General features: G+C 41.5%; 1 protein-coding gene across 3 annotated transcripts; it reads left to right on the forward strand.

The window, feature by feature from the left end:
* Positions 1-150: 150 nt before the first annotated feature.
* On the forward strand, positions 151-16,422 carry smad2 (SMAD family member 2). 3 transcript variants are annotated; one of them, XM_084034559.1, is made up of 11 exons: positions 151-288; positions 2,626-3,128; positions 7,242-7,331; positions 7,976-8,169; positions 8,389-8,523; positions 8,783-8,857; positions 9,064-9,117; positions 9,316-9,528; positions 9,797-9,934; positions 10,428-10,572; positions 12,178-16,422. In XM_084034559.1, the coding sequence occupies exons 2-11, from the start codon at positions 2,872-2,874 to the stop codon at positions 12,299-12,301; spliced, it is 1,425 nt and encodes a 474-aa protein (XP_083890685.1). In that variant the 5' UTR covers positions 151-288; positions 2,626-2,871; the 3' UTR covers positions 12,302-16,422. The 3 variants fall into 3 exon arrangements, with proteins under 3 accessions (XP_083890685.1, XP_083890686.1, XP_083890687.1); XM_084034560.1 differs by having other exon boundaries at positions 8,783-8,845; XM_084034561.1 differs by lacking the exon at positions 7,242-7,331.
* Positions 16,423-17,078: the final 656 nt, after the last annotated feature.

Consider the following 17,078-nt stretch of genomic DNA (forward strand, 5'->3'; position numbering starts at 1 on the left):
CCTTGAGCCAATTGGACACACGTCTGGCAACACGTTATTGGCTGGACCCCAGACATCAGCCAATGGGAAGAGAGAGGAGGCGGGGCATGGCGGCGTCGCGTTGCCGTTCAAGTTTTAGTGTGAAAGGATACATGTTTGGTTGAGCTTTGAATGAGGGGCCATCATCCCGGCGGCTCGGAGGTGGAAAATACAGTTTAAAGTCTCCCTGGATGCATGAAAATGAAGGAGCTGGCTGTACTGACAGGCACCTGAATGACTGCTCGGCGCCCTTTCATCTCCACGCCGGGGGTAAGTGTGTTTCTAACAATGTAGCGGGTTGGATTCCTAAGCGACAGAAACACACCGCGGACCTGTTTATTTGTCTGTGACACAAAGTAGCAAGCTTGCTAGCGGATTTTTTTTTTTACTCTTTCTCTTTTTCTTTTTTTGAGGCGAGGAGGAGGAGAGGGGAGGGAGGGGGCTCCAGTCATTTCGAGACAAAAGAACCCGGAATATTTTCACTGTATCTGCACAGCTTTCACAGCGAACCAGACCCACGAGTGGAAATGAACTCGGCTCTTTTAGAGCTTGTCAAAGTCTAAACGCACTGGGTTGTTTTTGGTCGGAGCCGCCGTCCGTAGCGTTAGCTTCTTATTAAACCGTGTGTGTGTGCTATTATGTGCACGTTATGGTTCCGGAGAAGAAGTAACCCAAACAAGACAGTTTCTCACCCAGAAATAAAACAAAAGGCGAGACGTTGTAGACAAAGTAACGTTGCTTATTTTGCCCACAAGGCCCTGATAGCCGTGGTCAGAGATTCGGAGCAGACGTGTATTTTGTGGCCACAACAGCACGTTTTGTGCTTTTTTTCTTCTTACATTAAGACTTTGTGTTCAGTTTGAACGCTTCCCACACACGACAGTGTTTTGTCCCTGGGACTCCCCATCAGCTAAGGTTTGAGGAGTTTCCTCCTCCTTTGTGTAAGCTGCCCACATTTACCAAAAGGAATAACCCTACCCTGTTTTTAAGCGATCCTTTATTTTGCTAAATCATGACTTTTCCATGACCTCTAACACGGGGACAAACCTAGAGCCTTTTATGTGGATGTTATGTTTTTCCAGCCTGCTTTTATTCTGGCATCAAAGACTTATTTTTCTGTATATGCTGGCACTAATGCATCGCATGCCTGGATGTTTAGACAACATCAAGCAACTGCAGGTACCGAGATTGTAGTTAATTAATTTCAGGAATGGTCTGACTCGTTTCTCCAAGCCATTCATACTCCTGCACTAATAGTAAGCAGTCCAAGGGTTAAGCCCGTGAAATGAATTCTTAGAAGGAGCTTGGACTTTCAGAGTAACATGCTAAGAACAGATATCCCTTCCTCCCTGACAGCTAAGTGGATAAATCTGCACCACTGAGTGTTTATCTGTTTTTTATTAGAGTCTAAATGATAAATGATCTGCTGCTAAGATCTAGACACAACAGAAGTGTTTGTGTTTTTAGAGGATTGCATCCATGGGAGGGAAGGGGGGAAACATTGATTTAACAATTAAATTAGGCTAGGTTCACTTTGGGTTTGCTCTGTCTGAGCACGTGTGTTTCCTCATTTCCTCATTAGGCTGGAAACAGGATCTTGGCAATAACATTAGACCTATAATATAGGGTACGTTTACATATGCAAGTCAGAGCTAACACCCAGAACTAATTATTATTGAATTCTAGCTGCTTGTCAGTCTCCACTATGAAATTCACGTCAGATAATTGTTCACAGGTCTACTTCCGACCAGGTTTAACAGTCTGTCGGTGCTGGACAGTGGTTGGTTTCAGTAACAGGATAGTTTACTATCAGATTAGCATAGGATTAGAACTCAATTTAGCTTTGACACCTCTCATACATCCCTGCTTGTACACGATGAATATTCTGTTGTGTTCAATTCATTTTTAAAGGTTTCCAAAATAAAGAAGAAAAACAAACATGTGACATACAGCATTTATTTCCATCCTTTGAACAATTTAAAATGGTTTATGAAGAGCTAGAGGTGTATGAAGAGAAAATGTGAAGTAAAGTAACTGACATGTGACTCAACAGTTTGGTATATATGGTGAAATGCTGCTCGATGTGATACACGTGTCTCACTGCTGCCACTTGAAAAAAACACCACTTAATGTTTCTGAAATGTAACTTTATCTGGCCCATAAATATAACATTTAAACAGATTATTGCGATAATAGAAGTCCTACTAAATATGGTGGATCAATGCATGTCATGTATATATTTTTTTAATTTGTCTAAAGATATGCAGCTGTAAGCCATTATTGGCCAGTCAATAATAATTATTATAAGTCCCTTAATGTAGAGCTCTGTGTTTAAGGATGTAAATTAGTTTAAGTGGTTTTGCAAGGTGGCATACGTGTTTGTGCAAACAGAACAGCTTACCTTTTGTTAAACAGCATTGTACGTATATCTGAGGAGAGTGTATTCTGCAGGGGCTGAACAACAGGGGAACGGAATCGGTTAATGGTTTAAAACTGCTGAGTCCTGTACGATGTTATCAGATTAGAAGAAAATGTGATGCAATAAGTTGCTCATCAGACGTTTCATCTTCAGTGTCCTTTCTCTTGTTTCCCCTCTGTTTCTCACAGGTTTCTTTGGATGTACTCGCTCCCTCATTCATGCTTTTCATACGATTTCCCCAGACTACACAAAACCAATGCCTTAGTTCTGTTTAGACGTTAATTAACACAATACATATATTCTGTGTATATAGGGTTTTAAACAATCTTCAGAAGGATTTCAGACAACAACCCATCAGCTGTACCATCCTTCTTCCCCTCTTCCTCTTAACATCAAATTAAGAGGGGCATCAAAACACACATACACAGGCCACCATGTCCTCCATCCTTCCCTTCACTCCCCCGGTAGTGAAGCGCCTGCTGGGATGGAAGAAGACTCCGGCAGGCAGCGGAGGAGCAGGAGGAGGCATCGGAGGAGTAGGGGAGCAGAACGGAGGAGGACAAGAGGATAAGTGGTGTGAAAAAGCCGTGAAGAGCTTGGTGAAGAAGCTGAAGAAGACCGGGCAGCTGGATGAGCTGGAGAAAGCCATCAGCACGCAGAACAGCAACACAAAGTGTGTCACCATACCCAGGTGAGACGAGGACACGAACCCATCCTGTATTACTGGCTTTTCCTTGGATACGATTACACACACATGCAGGGAAAACATGTCTGTTGTCACATGGAATAGAAACCATGTGGTTCAAGATATTTAGGTAAAACCACACCTGTATGGCGCTGGACATGGTAAGCACAGGCAAGGTATATATGAGAAAGACACGTGTGATCTCTCGAGCACATCATATACCACAATACCAGATCAGCACAGCAAGGTGTGTCAACACACATGAAAGTTAGAAGGGTGACTGGCAACCACAAGCTTGCAGAAAGAAAAGTGTCTGTTGTGCAACAACAGGTCCGCTTCCCCATTCTACTGTGCCGTAGGTTAGCAAGGCAGCAGAAGTGAAACCTGATTGGAGGAAACGGATGTCACATGATGCCAACCAAACATTTTAAATGGCGTTAGAATTCGTTGACTACATGCATTAAATGCATCTGTGCGTTCATATTGTGTGCATCCTCGTTGATGGGTTGCTCTCTGAAGTGCAACATAACACAATTTAGTCTCTGTTGAAAGAGGTTTAAGCTGCATCTTTCTTGAGTTTAAGCTCAGTTTAAAGTTTAGTGCAACGTGATTTCACGTTAAACCGTGATGTAATGAGGTTTAAAAGGTAAGGAACATTGCCCTGGATGATTTTATTGAATAGTTTTCGTGTAGAGATGCACCGACACTCTGCAGCATTAGACTGTTTTGCCACAATAAACAATAAACACAAAGGAGAATGCTGAACTTTGTGACAGTCGCTGAAGTATCTAACACACATTTGAGGATGAACGTGGGAGGATCGGTGCTCGGCATCGCCTCCACTCCACATAAAGAAGTACTTTGTGCCTGAATCAGTTCTGAAGAAATGCTACTGAAGCACGAAGCAATCTGAAAGCTGTTGATGGGTGGTCATGGACAGTTTAGCATGGCCTTAATAGACAAAGTTGAGATATAATGGAAACAAAGTATTGGCGCATCAAGCACTGCATAGCTGTGAAGAAGTCATTTAATGTGAAGTCTTTTATCACCTCAGAGTCCTTTTGCGAGGGCACAGTTAAAACAAACAGCTTTCATCCATTATAGCTTTCTACACACACAATGACACTCTCACACATCGTCACATTCACACGAAAAAAAGTCCTTTGACAAACTTGGTAAACTTAGTTCAGAAAGAACCTGCCAATAATTGTAGACGCGTAGCCTGAACGGTTACAGGTCATGTGTCTTTCAGTATAGATTGCTGCTGTGTCACATGATACGGTACATGAGCCATGTCACCAGGCCAGGTGAAACCTTATCACGAAGGTGGAAAAGTCAAGGGGAGCCCCATGAGAAACATGTGATTAGCGTCAATCAATCCACCGAGGATCAGCAGAGAGGGGAGATAACTACGCTGCTCTGTGAAGATTTGATGAGCTTCCTTTCTCCCTCTTCTTTTCCTCTCTCTTAGTTTCCTTTGATTATAAAGGACAACCTACAGGGAAGTGATCTTTTCCACCTACGTCTGATCACAGATCAGCTCACCTGGAGTTGTTTGGGATTTACAGTCCTGCTCAAAGACACTTAAGTAGGACAGCTTGTTTTAAAAAAAGCTCTTTCGCTGAATGATGCTATTTCGCATCACCACACCATCTTCTCAGCAAACAGAAAGGAACAAATGTTAAGATCAAAATTACCTTCATACTGGGTATTACAATGTGTTCTAGGTGAATTTGATATGCATTGGGTTAGACAACAATTGGATAGCGTATTTGCATTCACAGCAATATATTGACATAATTTCACCCACGCTTTGGAAAACGGGTGAGAAGCTGGAGGTGGAACGGAAAATAAAAATGGCAGGTGGTGTGTTTACTCTTCCTTTATCACAAAGGGTTGGTCCCCTGCAACGAGAAACATCAGATGGCCATGTTCCTGGTGGGTGGGTAGTTCCTCAACAATGCATTCTATGCAGCTGAAGTCGGGGAGCTCTAAGCACATCACAGTCCTAATGCTGCTGTGTAGATTTTTACACCTGGCAATCCTGGACATGCTTCTTTATATGTGTTGGTATTTTCAACAAGTATCGGTGCTTGGGTCAGTGAAGTTCAGTGGAGCAACTCATCGGAGTAGCTGTTATTGCCAGTTGCGAAGCTCTAAAGCATAAAATAAATCCTAACTGATACAGGATGACCTGGCAGCATGAATCCTGATATATGGGGTTATATACTGTAAGCTAAGCAGTAGGGTATATCTGAAACGGGTCAGACTGTGGATGGTTAAAAAGGGGGTTAAAAGTGCAGAAGAAGAATCGTGTGAAGCCCAAGTGTCTGGCCTCTGTGTTTTTTTAATCCTGAGGAATGTAGGCTAGATAGTAGCTTCTGAAGTGGTGCTGATAAGGCGATGCTGGTTCTTGTTAGACACTTACTTGACTACTGTTGCTGTCTTCAATCTCTGAAGAAAATAAATAATTTGAAGGAGTACTTCATCTCAAGACTTCAAGGTTTGGACCATAAAACTTTCAGTTCTTTCAGCTCGATGAGTCACATCGACAGCTTGTTTTCTGTTACTTGTGTGCCAAACTGATCAGTGATTAAGGCAATTATTGGAACACAAATATAACAAACAACCAAGTGCTTTCACTTAGTTTGGTTCACTGATTTTCTTGTATTAACTTGATGCTATAGGCCAAAGTAAATATAGAGAGAAGGTACTCTGCCCCGTGGTCATCAGTTGGTAAACATTGGAATTAGGGAGTTTCAACTAACATATGACTATCCAGAAATAATGTAAAGTAAGCATTTTGTTATCCAAATCTTCATGACTTTGGTTGAAATGGCTACATAGTAGGGGCAACACTGCCATGGACTGGTAGGTCCGGATGGATTACTTGACAGTACTCGGTAGTTTTCGGCAGATAGCATTCCAGGCCTTTGATGCATAGTTCACTTCCCTTTGTATGCAGAGAAGTAAGGCTGATTCAAGTCAAGATAAATTGCCTCTGCTTTTGAAGTTGCCAGTTTGCCAGGTTTTGGAGGATTGTCAGTAAGAAGCAGATGTAGAGCTTTGCATATTTCTATTTGAATGGTGGCAGGAAGAAATATGACGGAACAATGTGCCAGAGTAAATGAGAGTATTGACAGAAATGTGGATAACATGATGATATTTAGCAAATAATCCGGTTGAATTGATAACTGGACCCCTTTTTGACTTCCACAGTGACTCATAGGTGAAGATCTTGCTCAGAAACGGGCACCGTGGTGGTCGTACTCGGGAGGTGAGAGAGGAAGAAGGCTGTAGATGGGGCTTGTAGATGTAGATCTCTTTCGGTGTGGAGATGGGAGGTCTTGTACAGACATGCCTGGTAATTACCTTCCTCTGATCAGAGAGCAGAATCGCCTCTTCCATCAACACAATGAGGAAAAACCCATAAGAGAACAAGTTAGCGGCTGTCTGGATGTGTGCTTTTCTTCAGTCATACACACACTTTGTATTCGTATACACACATTTGTTTTGTCTGTTATTTCCTCATTCACATGTTGTTGTTGTGTAGACATGTCACACATATCATGCCTTAATAAGAGACAGCAGGAATGTCAATCATGTGCATGTGTAGTTCAGGTGTGATGTGCAATCTGGCCGTGCAGAACCTAATGTAACGTCTTTAAAGCCTTTTAAAAACAAGCAAAATGATCAGACATATGTGAGCAGTGAAATTAATCAGAAGATAAATTAATCTGGTATCACCTTTCCCATAAAAGTTATTAACAAGCGGCCACAATTCAATCCCGTCTGCATCGCCTCATTGCACCACATCACTGTCTGTCAAATTTGGATTTATCACACATTCACCTGTCATCCAGTCAGTGTCTCTTTTTGAAAAGTCAGAGGGTGAATTTCTTTGTTTCTTTCCTTCATGCCAATAAGAGACCAGCTGTACATGTTTGTGAGTTCATCCTACTAATGTGGAATGAAACATCTCATGTTTACCATCTGTTTTCTTTTATTCATTTTATCCTTTTTGCACTTGTCCTCTGTGTGTGTGTTTGTGTGCGTAAATGCATATGCGTATCCTTTGTTTGTGTGTGTGTGTGTGTGCGTGTGTTTGTGTGTCTGTAGTAATTGCTCAGATCTGTGGGGTCTAGGCTCAGGCCACACGATAGCGCAGTGGGACTCGACAGGCATGTACGGATACCATGACCACAGCAGGTGAATACACTCGCACGCACTTGACACACACGAGTCCAAAATCTCTATCATCATCTTGTCATTCCTTCATTTACTCTTCATCCGTCTGCAATCTGCAGTATCAGTATACACCGTCTTGAGTGTGTGTTGTGTAATTGCCCCTCATAATACAATCTTATCACTGCCATTTGTGTAATTATGCTGTATGCTATATATTCTATATGCAGGCAATATGGAAATAATTTAGTTTGATTTGAGTTGCAATGGCAATATGAGTGATGCTCATTGCCTTTGCTATCAGATTAAGTGATTAAGTGGCACCATTGATAACTCATAAAAATACACTAATAAAGATGTGTTTCAAAGTGATTTCCATTTCCAGATGCTTTGTCTGTAATAAAGATTCTTTTTTTTTTTTTTGTAAAATTAGGTAATTCAATTATAGGCTTAAGACTGATGTTTCGGGGATCACTCTGACTGAGCAATGCCTCTTTCCATCTGTGCTCATGAGTCTTGTTGAGATCAAGTTTAGCTGTAAAACACAACCAGCGTCCTGAACTCTGTGGTGGAGGAGTGGTCTTTGTTGGTTACCAAACCAGAAAATAAAGACACACATTGGGCACACGACTGATCTGTCAGCTTTCCTCTCTCCCCGACCTTGTCAGGTCGCTGGACGGGCGTCTTCAGGTGTCCCATCGTAAGGGTCTGCCCCACGTCATCTACTGCCGCCTGTGGAGATGGCCCGACCTTCACAGCCACCATGAGCTGAGGGCCATCGACTCCTGCCAGTTTGCCTTCAACCTCAAAAAGGATGAAGTGTGCGTCAACCCCTACCATTACCAGAGAGTGGAGACGCCTGGTAAGCGTTCTTGAGAATCGTTCTCTGAGTACTGCCGGCTGTAATCTTCAAGGTGCCCTCTAACATGTCGGTTAATGGCAAGAGTTTAAATTGTCATTATTGTAGTTTTGCACATATGTGTAACCAGTTTATTTGTGTTTAGGCTTTATTTTTCTGTGTTTTGGGGATTTTGATCTATAAAGCAATTCATATTTGCCTCCGTCTTCGTTGTCTCCCCAGTGCTGCCACCGGTGCTGGTTCCACGCCACACAGAGATACTGACGGAGCTTCCTCCTCTAGACGACTTTACAAACTCCATCCCAGAAAACACCAACTTCCCTGCCGGCATAGAACCTCCGAATAACTATATACCAGGTTTGTATGCAGGGCAGGAAGCTCGTTAATGCTTTAAATTCACTTCTTACCTTCGCTGTCACACAAGCCGACTAGATTTGTATTTAATGGAGAGTTGTTAATTAAAGATCGACTGGTGGTTGTTTCTATTGTAATCGTCATTATACACACGGAAGCTTTATGTTGACTTGAACAAGCTTCAGTCTTTCTCAAGATGTGCCTCAGTGTGTCGTTTTAACATGTATTCTTATTGTTTTGGCATGTCTGTCTTTATTCACAGAGACTCCTCCTCCTGGCTACATCAGTGAAGATGGAGAAAATAGTGACCAACAGATGAATCAAAGTATGGAATCAGGTAGACTATTTGAGTTTTGTGCTCATATATAAGCTGCTGTTTATCTCACTGATTTGGGGGGAAAAACGCACTATGAAGGTCAGAAGTCACACTCGATGTGAAAATAAACACTACAAATGGTGTCCATTAAACAGCACAAACTATACATCAAATGTCATACGTATTACTAAAAGGTAATTTGTGATGCCTTTCTTTTTTTCTCCCAGGCTCACCAGCAGAAATGTCACCCAGCGCCTTGTCACCCGTCAATCACGGCCTGGGTAAGAACGCTCTATCAGTTTAGCTCTGGAAAGTGAATTCATGTTTGAAAAATGTTTTCTTTTATTGTAGAGGTATATTTTTAGTTGCCATATTGAAAAATGGATGGAAATCTTAATGTTTTGTCCTCAGATTTGGAAAATAAAAAAACAGAAACCGTTGTTAACGTGTAAAACGTCTTCACCTTGATTTCCCTTCAGACCTTCAGCCGGTTACCTACAGTGAACCGGCTTTCTGGTGCTCGATAGCCTACTATGAGCTAAACCAGCGTGTCGGGGAGACGTTCCACGCCTCGCAGCCATCTCTGACAGTCGACGGTTTCACCGACCCCTCCAACTCCGAACGCTTCTGTCTAGGGCTTCTCAGCAATGTAAACAGGAACGCGACTGTTGAAATGACAAGGAGACATATAGGTACAGACGCATGCGCTTCTTCACCCAGAGACAGTAACATATGAGTTATTATTAGTACAAATCAGTACACTGAGAAAATTTTATTTTTAAAGAGAAGTAAATTTGACATTTAAGAGATTTGGGAGTTTTAAACCAAATGTTATTGTGGATATAATGCTGGATAAACATGACATTTTTTACAGTACAATTATAGTTACAGTTTAGTATTTCTTCTGTATGATTGTATGTCTTCCTCCATGAAAACCCTCGTATTCTTCCCTCTCTGCAGGTCGTGGTGTAAGGTTGTATTACATTGGAGGCGAGGTGTTCGCCGAGTGCCTCAGCGACAGTGCCATTTTTGTCCAGAGTCCCAACTGCAACCAGCGATACGGCTGGCATCCCGCCACAGTCTGCAAGATACCACCAGGTAATAGGAAATAAGAGTCGTGGATATAATATTAATAAGATATTTGTCTAGTATTTTTTTTTTATCTGGAAACTTGCGGAGGAAGAAGAATACCTATTATGGCTAACCTTCACGACGGAAACGGTCTGAATTGAGAAACACGACTTCTTTCATCTGATATTGATTGAGTGGAGAGCACTAATGCCCTCCACCATGCGACAGTTTTTCTCAGACTCTCACCCACACACACTCTGACTCATCTCTTGCCTTGTAACTTTGAACATTTCATTCCTGGCCAAATGAGCGGTGTGAACAGTTTGATTACCGACGGCACAGAATTGTACTGAAAGGAAACGAGGATTTGCAAGACATTCAGGGTCGTTCTTGTCAGACTTTATCATGGATACAATCAAACATCCTGCATGTATTTCCGTTGTTGCCCCCACTGTTTTCTCAGTCCACCCCCCCTTAAACCAAGCTGACCATCACACCTATTTCTTTTCCTTCTTTCCAGGCTGTAATCTGAAGATTTTTAACAACCAGGAGTTTGCTGCACTGCTGGCCCAGTCAGTCAATCAGGGGTTTGAGGCAGTCTACCAACTAACCAGGATGTGCACCATCAGAATGAGCTTCGTCAAGGGCTGGGGAGCGGAGTACAGGTATGCAACGCTAGTGAGAACATCCTTCTCTCTTTCACTATCGTCCATGGTGAATGGTGGGTTGTAGATGTCTGGTCAGATAAAAAAGCGGCACAGTGTAGCTTGATGACTTGGCTACTGTTGGTTATATGATGGTGTGACACAGCTATTATGATACAGCTTCCTCCACCTTATACAACCTCTATGTCCTCAAGTTTAGTACTGTTGCTTGTTTATGTATTTAATTTACCTATACCCTATGTATAGATCCCCTGACTGCAGTGACTGCACTGCAATGTATTGATTTCGCTCACATGCAGCTATAATATACATAAATTGGGCATTTTTGCTCAAAATAACAGCAAAAGGCAACTTACTGTTTAAGCCTGAACTGACGGAGCTCATGTTGGTCCAGCTCAGAGCTCAGCAAAGCCAGACTCCAAATGCTGCTCCGTGCATACAGCAGCTGTACCATCTGCCCTGAACACTGACTCACAAACCACTGCCTCATGGCCTTAGCTGAATGGACTGGACTTAAGTAAAGCTACAAATACTGGAGCAGCATCTTTTGAGCTAAAGAAAAATGCACATCTGCTTGTGTGTCAATAGTTTTCCTGCAGTCAGTTTCGAAACAATTATCCAAATGCAGCTGATGGCATGGATGGCCGACAGTTTACAGGGTCTAAAAAAGCTGTTTAAATTTCACCCTTTGAATCATCACTTCCTGTGCACAGATAAAACCACCATTTTATTTAGCAAATAGAGCCAATGTGTGGGACTTCTGTCTCTTTTGTCTTCTCCCCCCAGTTAAGGTGAATGAATAGAGACAGAGATTAAAACCTAGGGCATGACAATGTACATTATGTAAACAAGCGTTTGTGAGGTCAAAGGTTTGTTTGCTGGTTCATGCTATCACCTGCACTGCATGTGTTTAATCTTCTCTGATATATCCGTCCTTTTGTTGTGAAATGTCAAAGATTACTGAGCATCTCTGTATGTATGTGGCACTCCAACCATCCATCCAGCAAACATCTGTTCTGCTCCTGGCTCCGCTCTGTGCTGCACCCTCCAAGGAGCCAGACGGCAGTGTTTGTGGGGGTGTTTTGGCTTATCCTTGCTGGCCAGGGTTTAGCCACTGTGTAGCCTGTCTGGTTAGCAGTCAGTGTCTCCACTGTCTGTAGAGCCCAGCCCAAGTCTGGCAGGACCACATTGTAGTCAGCTGTGTTTGATCATCTGGTGAGACCTGGACAATACAAGCTCCCATTCACTTTTTATTATTTGTTGTAAATCACTTTAAGAAAAGTTGTCTACACCTACTCACACATCTGACTTCTACTACTACTAAAAATTATACTCGAATTATGGTACTACTGTTTCCATTCAATATCTAATTTGTATGTGTTATAATGCAGCATTCACTTAATAACTGATAATATAAGAATGTGTGTTTGTCTAACACTTCATAACTAAGAAAATACTGAATGAAATGGGTGGAATTCTATCATTATCTGCAAATTCTACTAAGGTTGTGTACTTTAATTATTATTATTACAGGCCCACATATTGCATGCCATAACACCTTGAGCCTCAGCAAGATATTTCTTTGCCCATATTTTATCCCTACAGACGTCAGACAGTAACCAGCACTCCCTGTTGGATCGAGCTGCATCTCAACGGCCCCCTCCAGTGGTTGGATAAGGTGCTGACCCAGATGGGTTCACCATCTGTGCGCTGCTCCAGTATGTCCTAAACGGGGATTCTCCTGCTGCCGACACAGTCAATGTGACATTTCACAGCATTTGACGAGGATGTCCTGAGGAAGACCACCGTCTTAAACTGGTGCACCAACAAGAATTATCATTACGGGGGGGGGGGGGGGGGGGGAGGATTACACAACGGACCTGGAGGATGGGACGATGACATTGCTGATGGACAATAGTGGAATGTTAATGATGTCATAATGGGCCTGATCACCTTTTGGTTCTGTTGGATTAACGTTAGGATGACATTCCAGTAATTATGGACCTAATAATTCACCTCCGCAATATCAAAATGACAAGAGCGACGTCATACTGGACCAGACTGCGTTTCCTGTTTTTTTTTTTTGGTATTTGACTGAGGCTTTCATCCAGAAACTCACAGCCGGAGGGAGCTTCACCGTCCTGCTCAGTGACACGGCGACAGTTTGTTTCGGGGATCTGAGTATGTGACCTTCTAGCTCCGAGGCAGTCTCTCACTAGTCCTTACACCTTACTGCTTCACTACCTACCTACCAACCACAGCACAACTCTGATTCAATGTCAAGATCTTTGTTTACACACGGTTGACCAACAGTAGTACTGCCACTCCAGGCTCACGTTCAACCAATCAGCAACCAGCTCCACGCCTGGACATCTTCTTGGTTTTGGTGACCAAACTTCCATTCCATTTTTATCTTCAGATTTCCCACTTTATCCTGCGTTTCTCCCGAATCGGTCCGGTGACGTTGTGGTCACAGACCCGCCGCCGCCGGACTGAGGGTCTTCAGCTCTGAAAGGGATGACCACTGAGAGATGGAAAATGTCTAATATTTAATATTGCATACCCTGCATTCACATGTTCAAATGCTCACACATACACTGACACACAGACAAACCTTTACAGTTCTTACACTGTGTGTGTGTGTGTGTGTGTGTGTGTGTGTGTGTGTGTGTGTGTGTGTGTGTGTGTGTGTGTGTGTGTGTGTGTGTGTGTGTGTGTGTGTGTGTGTGTGTGTGTGTGTGTGTGTGTGTGTGTGTGTGTGTGTGTGTGTGTGTGTGTGTGTGTGTGTGTGTGTGTGTGTGTGTGTGTGTGTGTCCCCCATTCAACCATGCGTGACAGTGGGGTGGATGTTTTGGATCAGAGCTAAAAACAGCTGCTTGCCAACATAGATAACTGGAATGACTAAACTGAGTAATTCTCTGCACAAGAATTGGACATGTCCCTCCCCTGAACCTCATATAGTCTTTGAACTCGTCTTCAGACTATTTATAAAGGCACACAGAGTTAGCCAGAGTAAACAATTTACCCCTTCTGGTCTTTGAGGCCCAACAAATGTTACTGACTTCCCTGTGCACTCTTATGCTTTCTCTCTTTGTCTCTTACATCCGCTCCATTAACTTTTTATAATTATATCATCTTGCTAATGGAGGAGAGTTGTATCCTGGACTTGGGAGATATGTAGGATTTGGAATCGGTATAAATGCATTTCAAGAATCTAAGCCTCAATGTCGCCCCCTGCTGTCTAAAACAAAAATATATATAAACACCCATCACTTAACGTTCCATTTGATGTAGATTATATGCTTGGACTGATGCACAGTTTCCTCATTATTGACATGTTATTGATAGGAAGACGAGTCCTGCGGTGTGGGACTTTCTAAAAGATGGCTTCTATACTGTACTTGCACTGCCCCAAATTATGCACACTTGATGCTCCAAGAAAGTTGCCTTTGATGTAAAATACAGCAAGATATGCTTTGAAATGTACAGATAGGAATGTTGAAAAGCCCAATTGAAGTCTAGACAATTACAAAAGATATCTTCCATATTTTTAAGAATGTTCACTATAAAGAGTTTTTTTTAATTCCATATATTCCATATTGTCTAAATTGGCTTATTAAAGAGCATTCTTTCGATTTTAAGTCTCGCCCCGATCAAAAAGCCAGCTGGTACCTTCACCGGTATTTTAGAGTCCAAATCTTAGTTTAGCTTTAAGTATTTGACAAGCTAGTTATACAACACAGCTATTTTCTTTACACATTGTTTAAGCTACATTTTTGTATTTTTTATATATGAATATATTTAAGAATTTCCCTTCCCTTTAATTCAAATTTAAATATTTTTTTAGAATACACCCTCTGTTTGAAATGATTACAGTTTGACACTGATTAATCAAGTATGTAGCATATGATATAACATTTTCACTGAATTTCCCACAGTTCTAGTGGCCAAGTCAATATGATTACGTTCTTTTCTTCAAAATCAGATTTGGCTGCTCATATTGTAACAGTGGCCGGTGAATTTTGAAATCTATCAGTTGTTATAGCTGGTGGAAAAGGTAGGCTTTACAGCAGCTCTATGGGTGTGACCCACGTTATAATAGTGCTGTCCCAAAGACTGCAAGAATATACAGTGTGTCCTGTATCCATTGCGACATAAACCTTTTGCTAGTGAAAACCCTAAAAGCTTTAAAAGTTTTCCAGCATTACATTTAAAAAATGTTAGTTACAAATCAAGACACCTGTTAAAAACAAAACAAAAATGCACACTTTTTGGAGATACTAGAATTGAATCCAGCAGCTGGTCAATGAAGTATTATTAACCAGTGTCCAAGCAGTTTGTATTGATTTTAAAAGCTCTGACTTTGGAAGGTGAATGTGTGGAATTCTGTCTTACTTTAGCATCATAGGACATTCCAGCGTGCAGTGTCTAAGCTGCTGCCAATTAATTCTCACGACTCCTTATGTGTGGTTGTACGTGTTTAATTACAGTGAACGTGTTTACATGCCCACATGATATTATGGCATATCTCATTTACTCTAAATTGATTCATCACATGTATCCCAACAAATATGCAGCATGCACTTAAGAAGATTGTGAGTGGGATATTATGAAACATGTAAATTAGCTGGTAAACTTCCCTCACTATCTTGGCTCATCCCATACAACTCGATTAACTGACAGTGGTCCTAACTCGGTGCACAGTAATGCCGGTGTGCATGTAAACACATTCACATTTTCTATCAGATCTCTCACTACTGCAACATGTTGGGGAAATGTTGATTGAATAATAATAATAAAAAAAAAAGTGGAACTCCAAATGAAGGTTTAAGGAAAGGTTTAGTTTATGACACGATGGCTATGAAGTCGAGAAATCCTGGTGTTTAATCATACAAACCTGGAAAAAAAATCCTAAAGCAAAACCTGCTTTTATGTCGGTTTGATCACAGCAAATCATGAAGTATACATATACATGTTTTAGGAAAACCATTTTCTTCTTTCGTCGGGCATTTGCCTGTGTTAAAATTTTATAGTATTCACTTGTAGACTGAGACCAGCCAAATGCAGTGAAGTTTGTCTCTCTGTACGTGTATCTGTCCACCTGTCTGTCCTGTCTGTTTGCTGGTCTGTCTCCGTTTTTTTCATTAATTAAGGAAAATACTGACTGGACATTTCTGAGTGCCGGTGCACATGGAATTAAAATACTGTGTTGCGTTTTAAGGTTGTTGTATCACTGCTAACCCACGCGTTTGTTCTATGCAGTGGCATCAAATTGCTTGGACTGTGTACTCAAACACATTTTCTGATGGCTAGACATGCTGTTTTATGCATATTGCCAGCAAAAGCCTTGGCATCGATTTGTTTGTGTTTTCTCTAAATGAGTGCTTCCCAACATTGTACACCAGCCAGCTTTTTATCACTTCCTGAGAATTTTGTTCTGGGATGGAAGATGAGCCTAAATGAGGTTTTGTGTAGGCTGCACATTTTGAGGGGCCGCGTTCCTATTTACAGATGACATGTTTTATTTTATTTTTTCTTATTGTGATGACAATTGTGTATCTCCAAACAAGCCTTTTTCTGATGAATCCCTAAGAAGGTGGCTTTTTGGAGAACGTGAAGTTTCTACAGGTCACTGGTGATGTTATTGTATAGTTGTATTTTTATTTTACCATACATGATGTTCCTTTTTTTTTCTTGCTATCAACGGAGCATATTCCATTAGATGACAAGCTGTTAGGGTTTCTGTCTCCTTCAAACACTGATGACGATCTTCATTGGCTTCCCAGCAAGTCTACATATACAAACAAGTTCTTACAGTGTACACTAATAAAGCTGTTTTAATTCAACTGACATCTGTGTCCTGTGTTGCACGTCTCAAGTGGTGGTATATGATATACATTATTATTTTCTTTAAACTTACTTAAAAGTCCAGTGAAATTGAGGGTGATTTTTTTTTCTTAATCTACGTAAAGTTTCAATCTAAAGGTTTTAAATAAATGAGTCATATTTATTGTATTCAAAATATATACTGGCCATAAGTATCTTTTATTTAGTCTAAAAATTAACAATGTGAACAATTGTAAAATATGTTTCTAGTGCGATTCTAGGTCATCGCAAAAATACGATTTTTTTTTTCAATATTTAAGAATAAAGGAGGAATACAGATTTGTTGGATTTATATTGTTTAACCTTATTATACAATTTAATCCTAATTCAAACGTATTTTGTCGAATCTACCAATGGCGTGCTGGCAGGGGCGGGGCTTATCGATTCATTCGCTCAGCAGGAGCTAGCATCGCTAAGAGGAGAGTGAAGGCACTTTTCGCGGGAATTTCGAGCTAGCATTTGGATAGCTAGCTAGGAGTCCGTCCGGGGACCACGTCTGGCTACCGCCCATTTGTGAATAGCTGCCTTAACTTTGTTACAACAAAATTGTTTTTCGGACTGTAAAAGTTGAAGAAACACATCAAGGTTTGGGCGAGGAGGCTCTCTGGGGTCCTGCTAAC

The sequence above is a fragment of the Eutrigla gurnardus genome (genome assembly GCF_963514095.1).
Source record: "Eutrigla gurnardus genome assembly, chromosome: 19".
Taxonomy (NCBI): domain Eukaryota; kingdom Metazoa; phylum Chordata; class Actinopteri; order Perciformes; family Triglidae; genus Eutrigla; species Eutrigla gurnardus.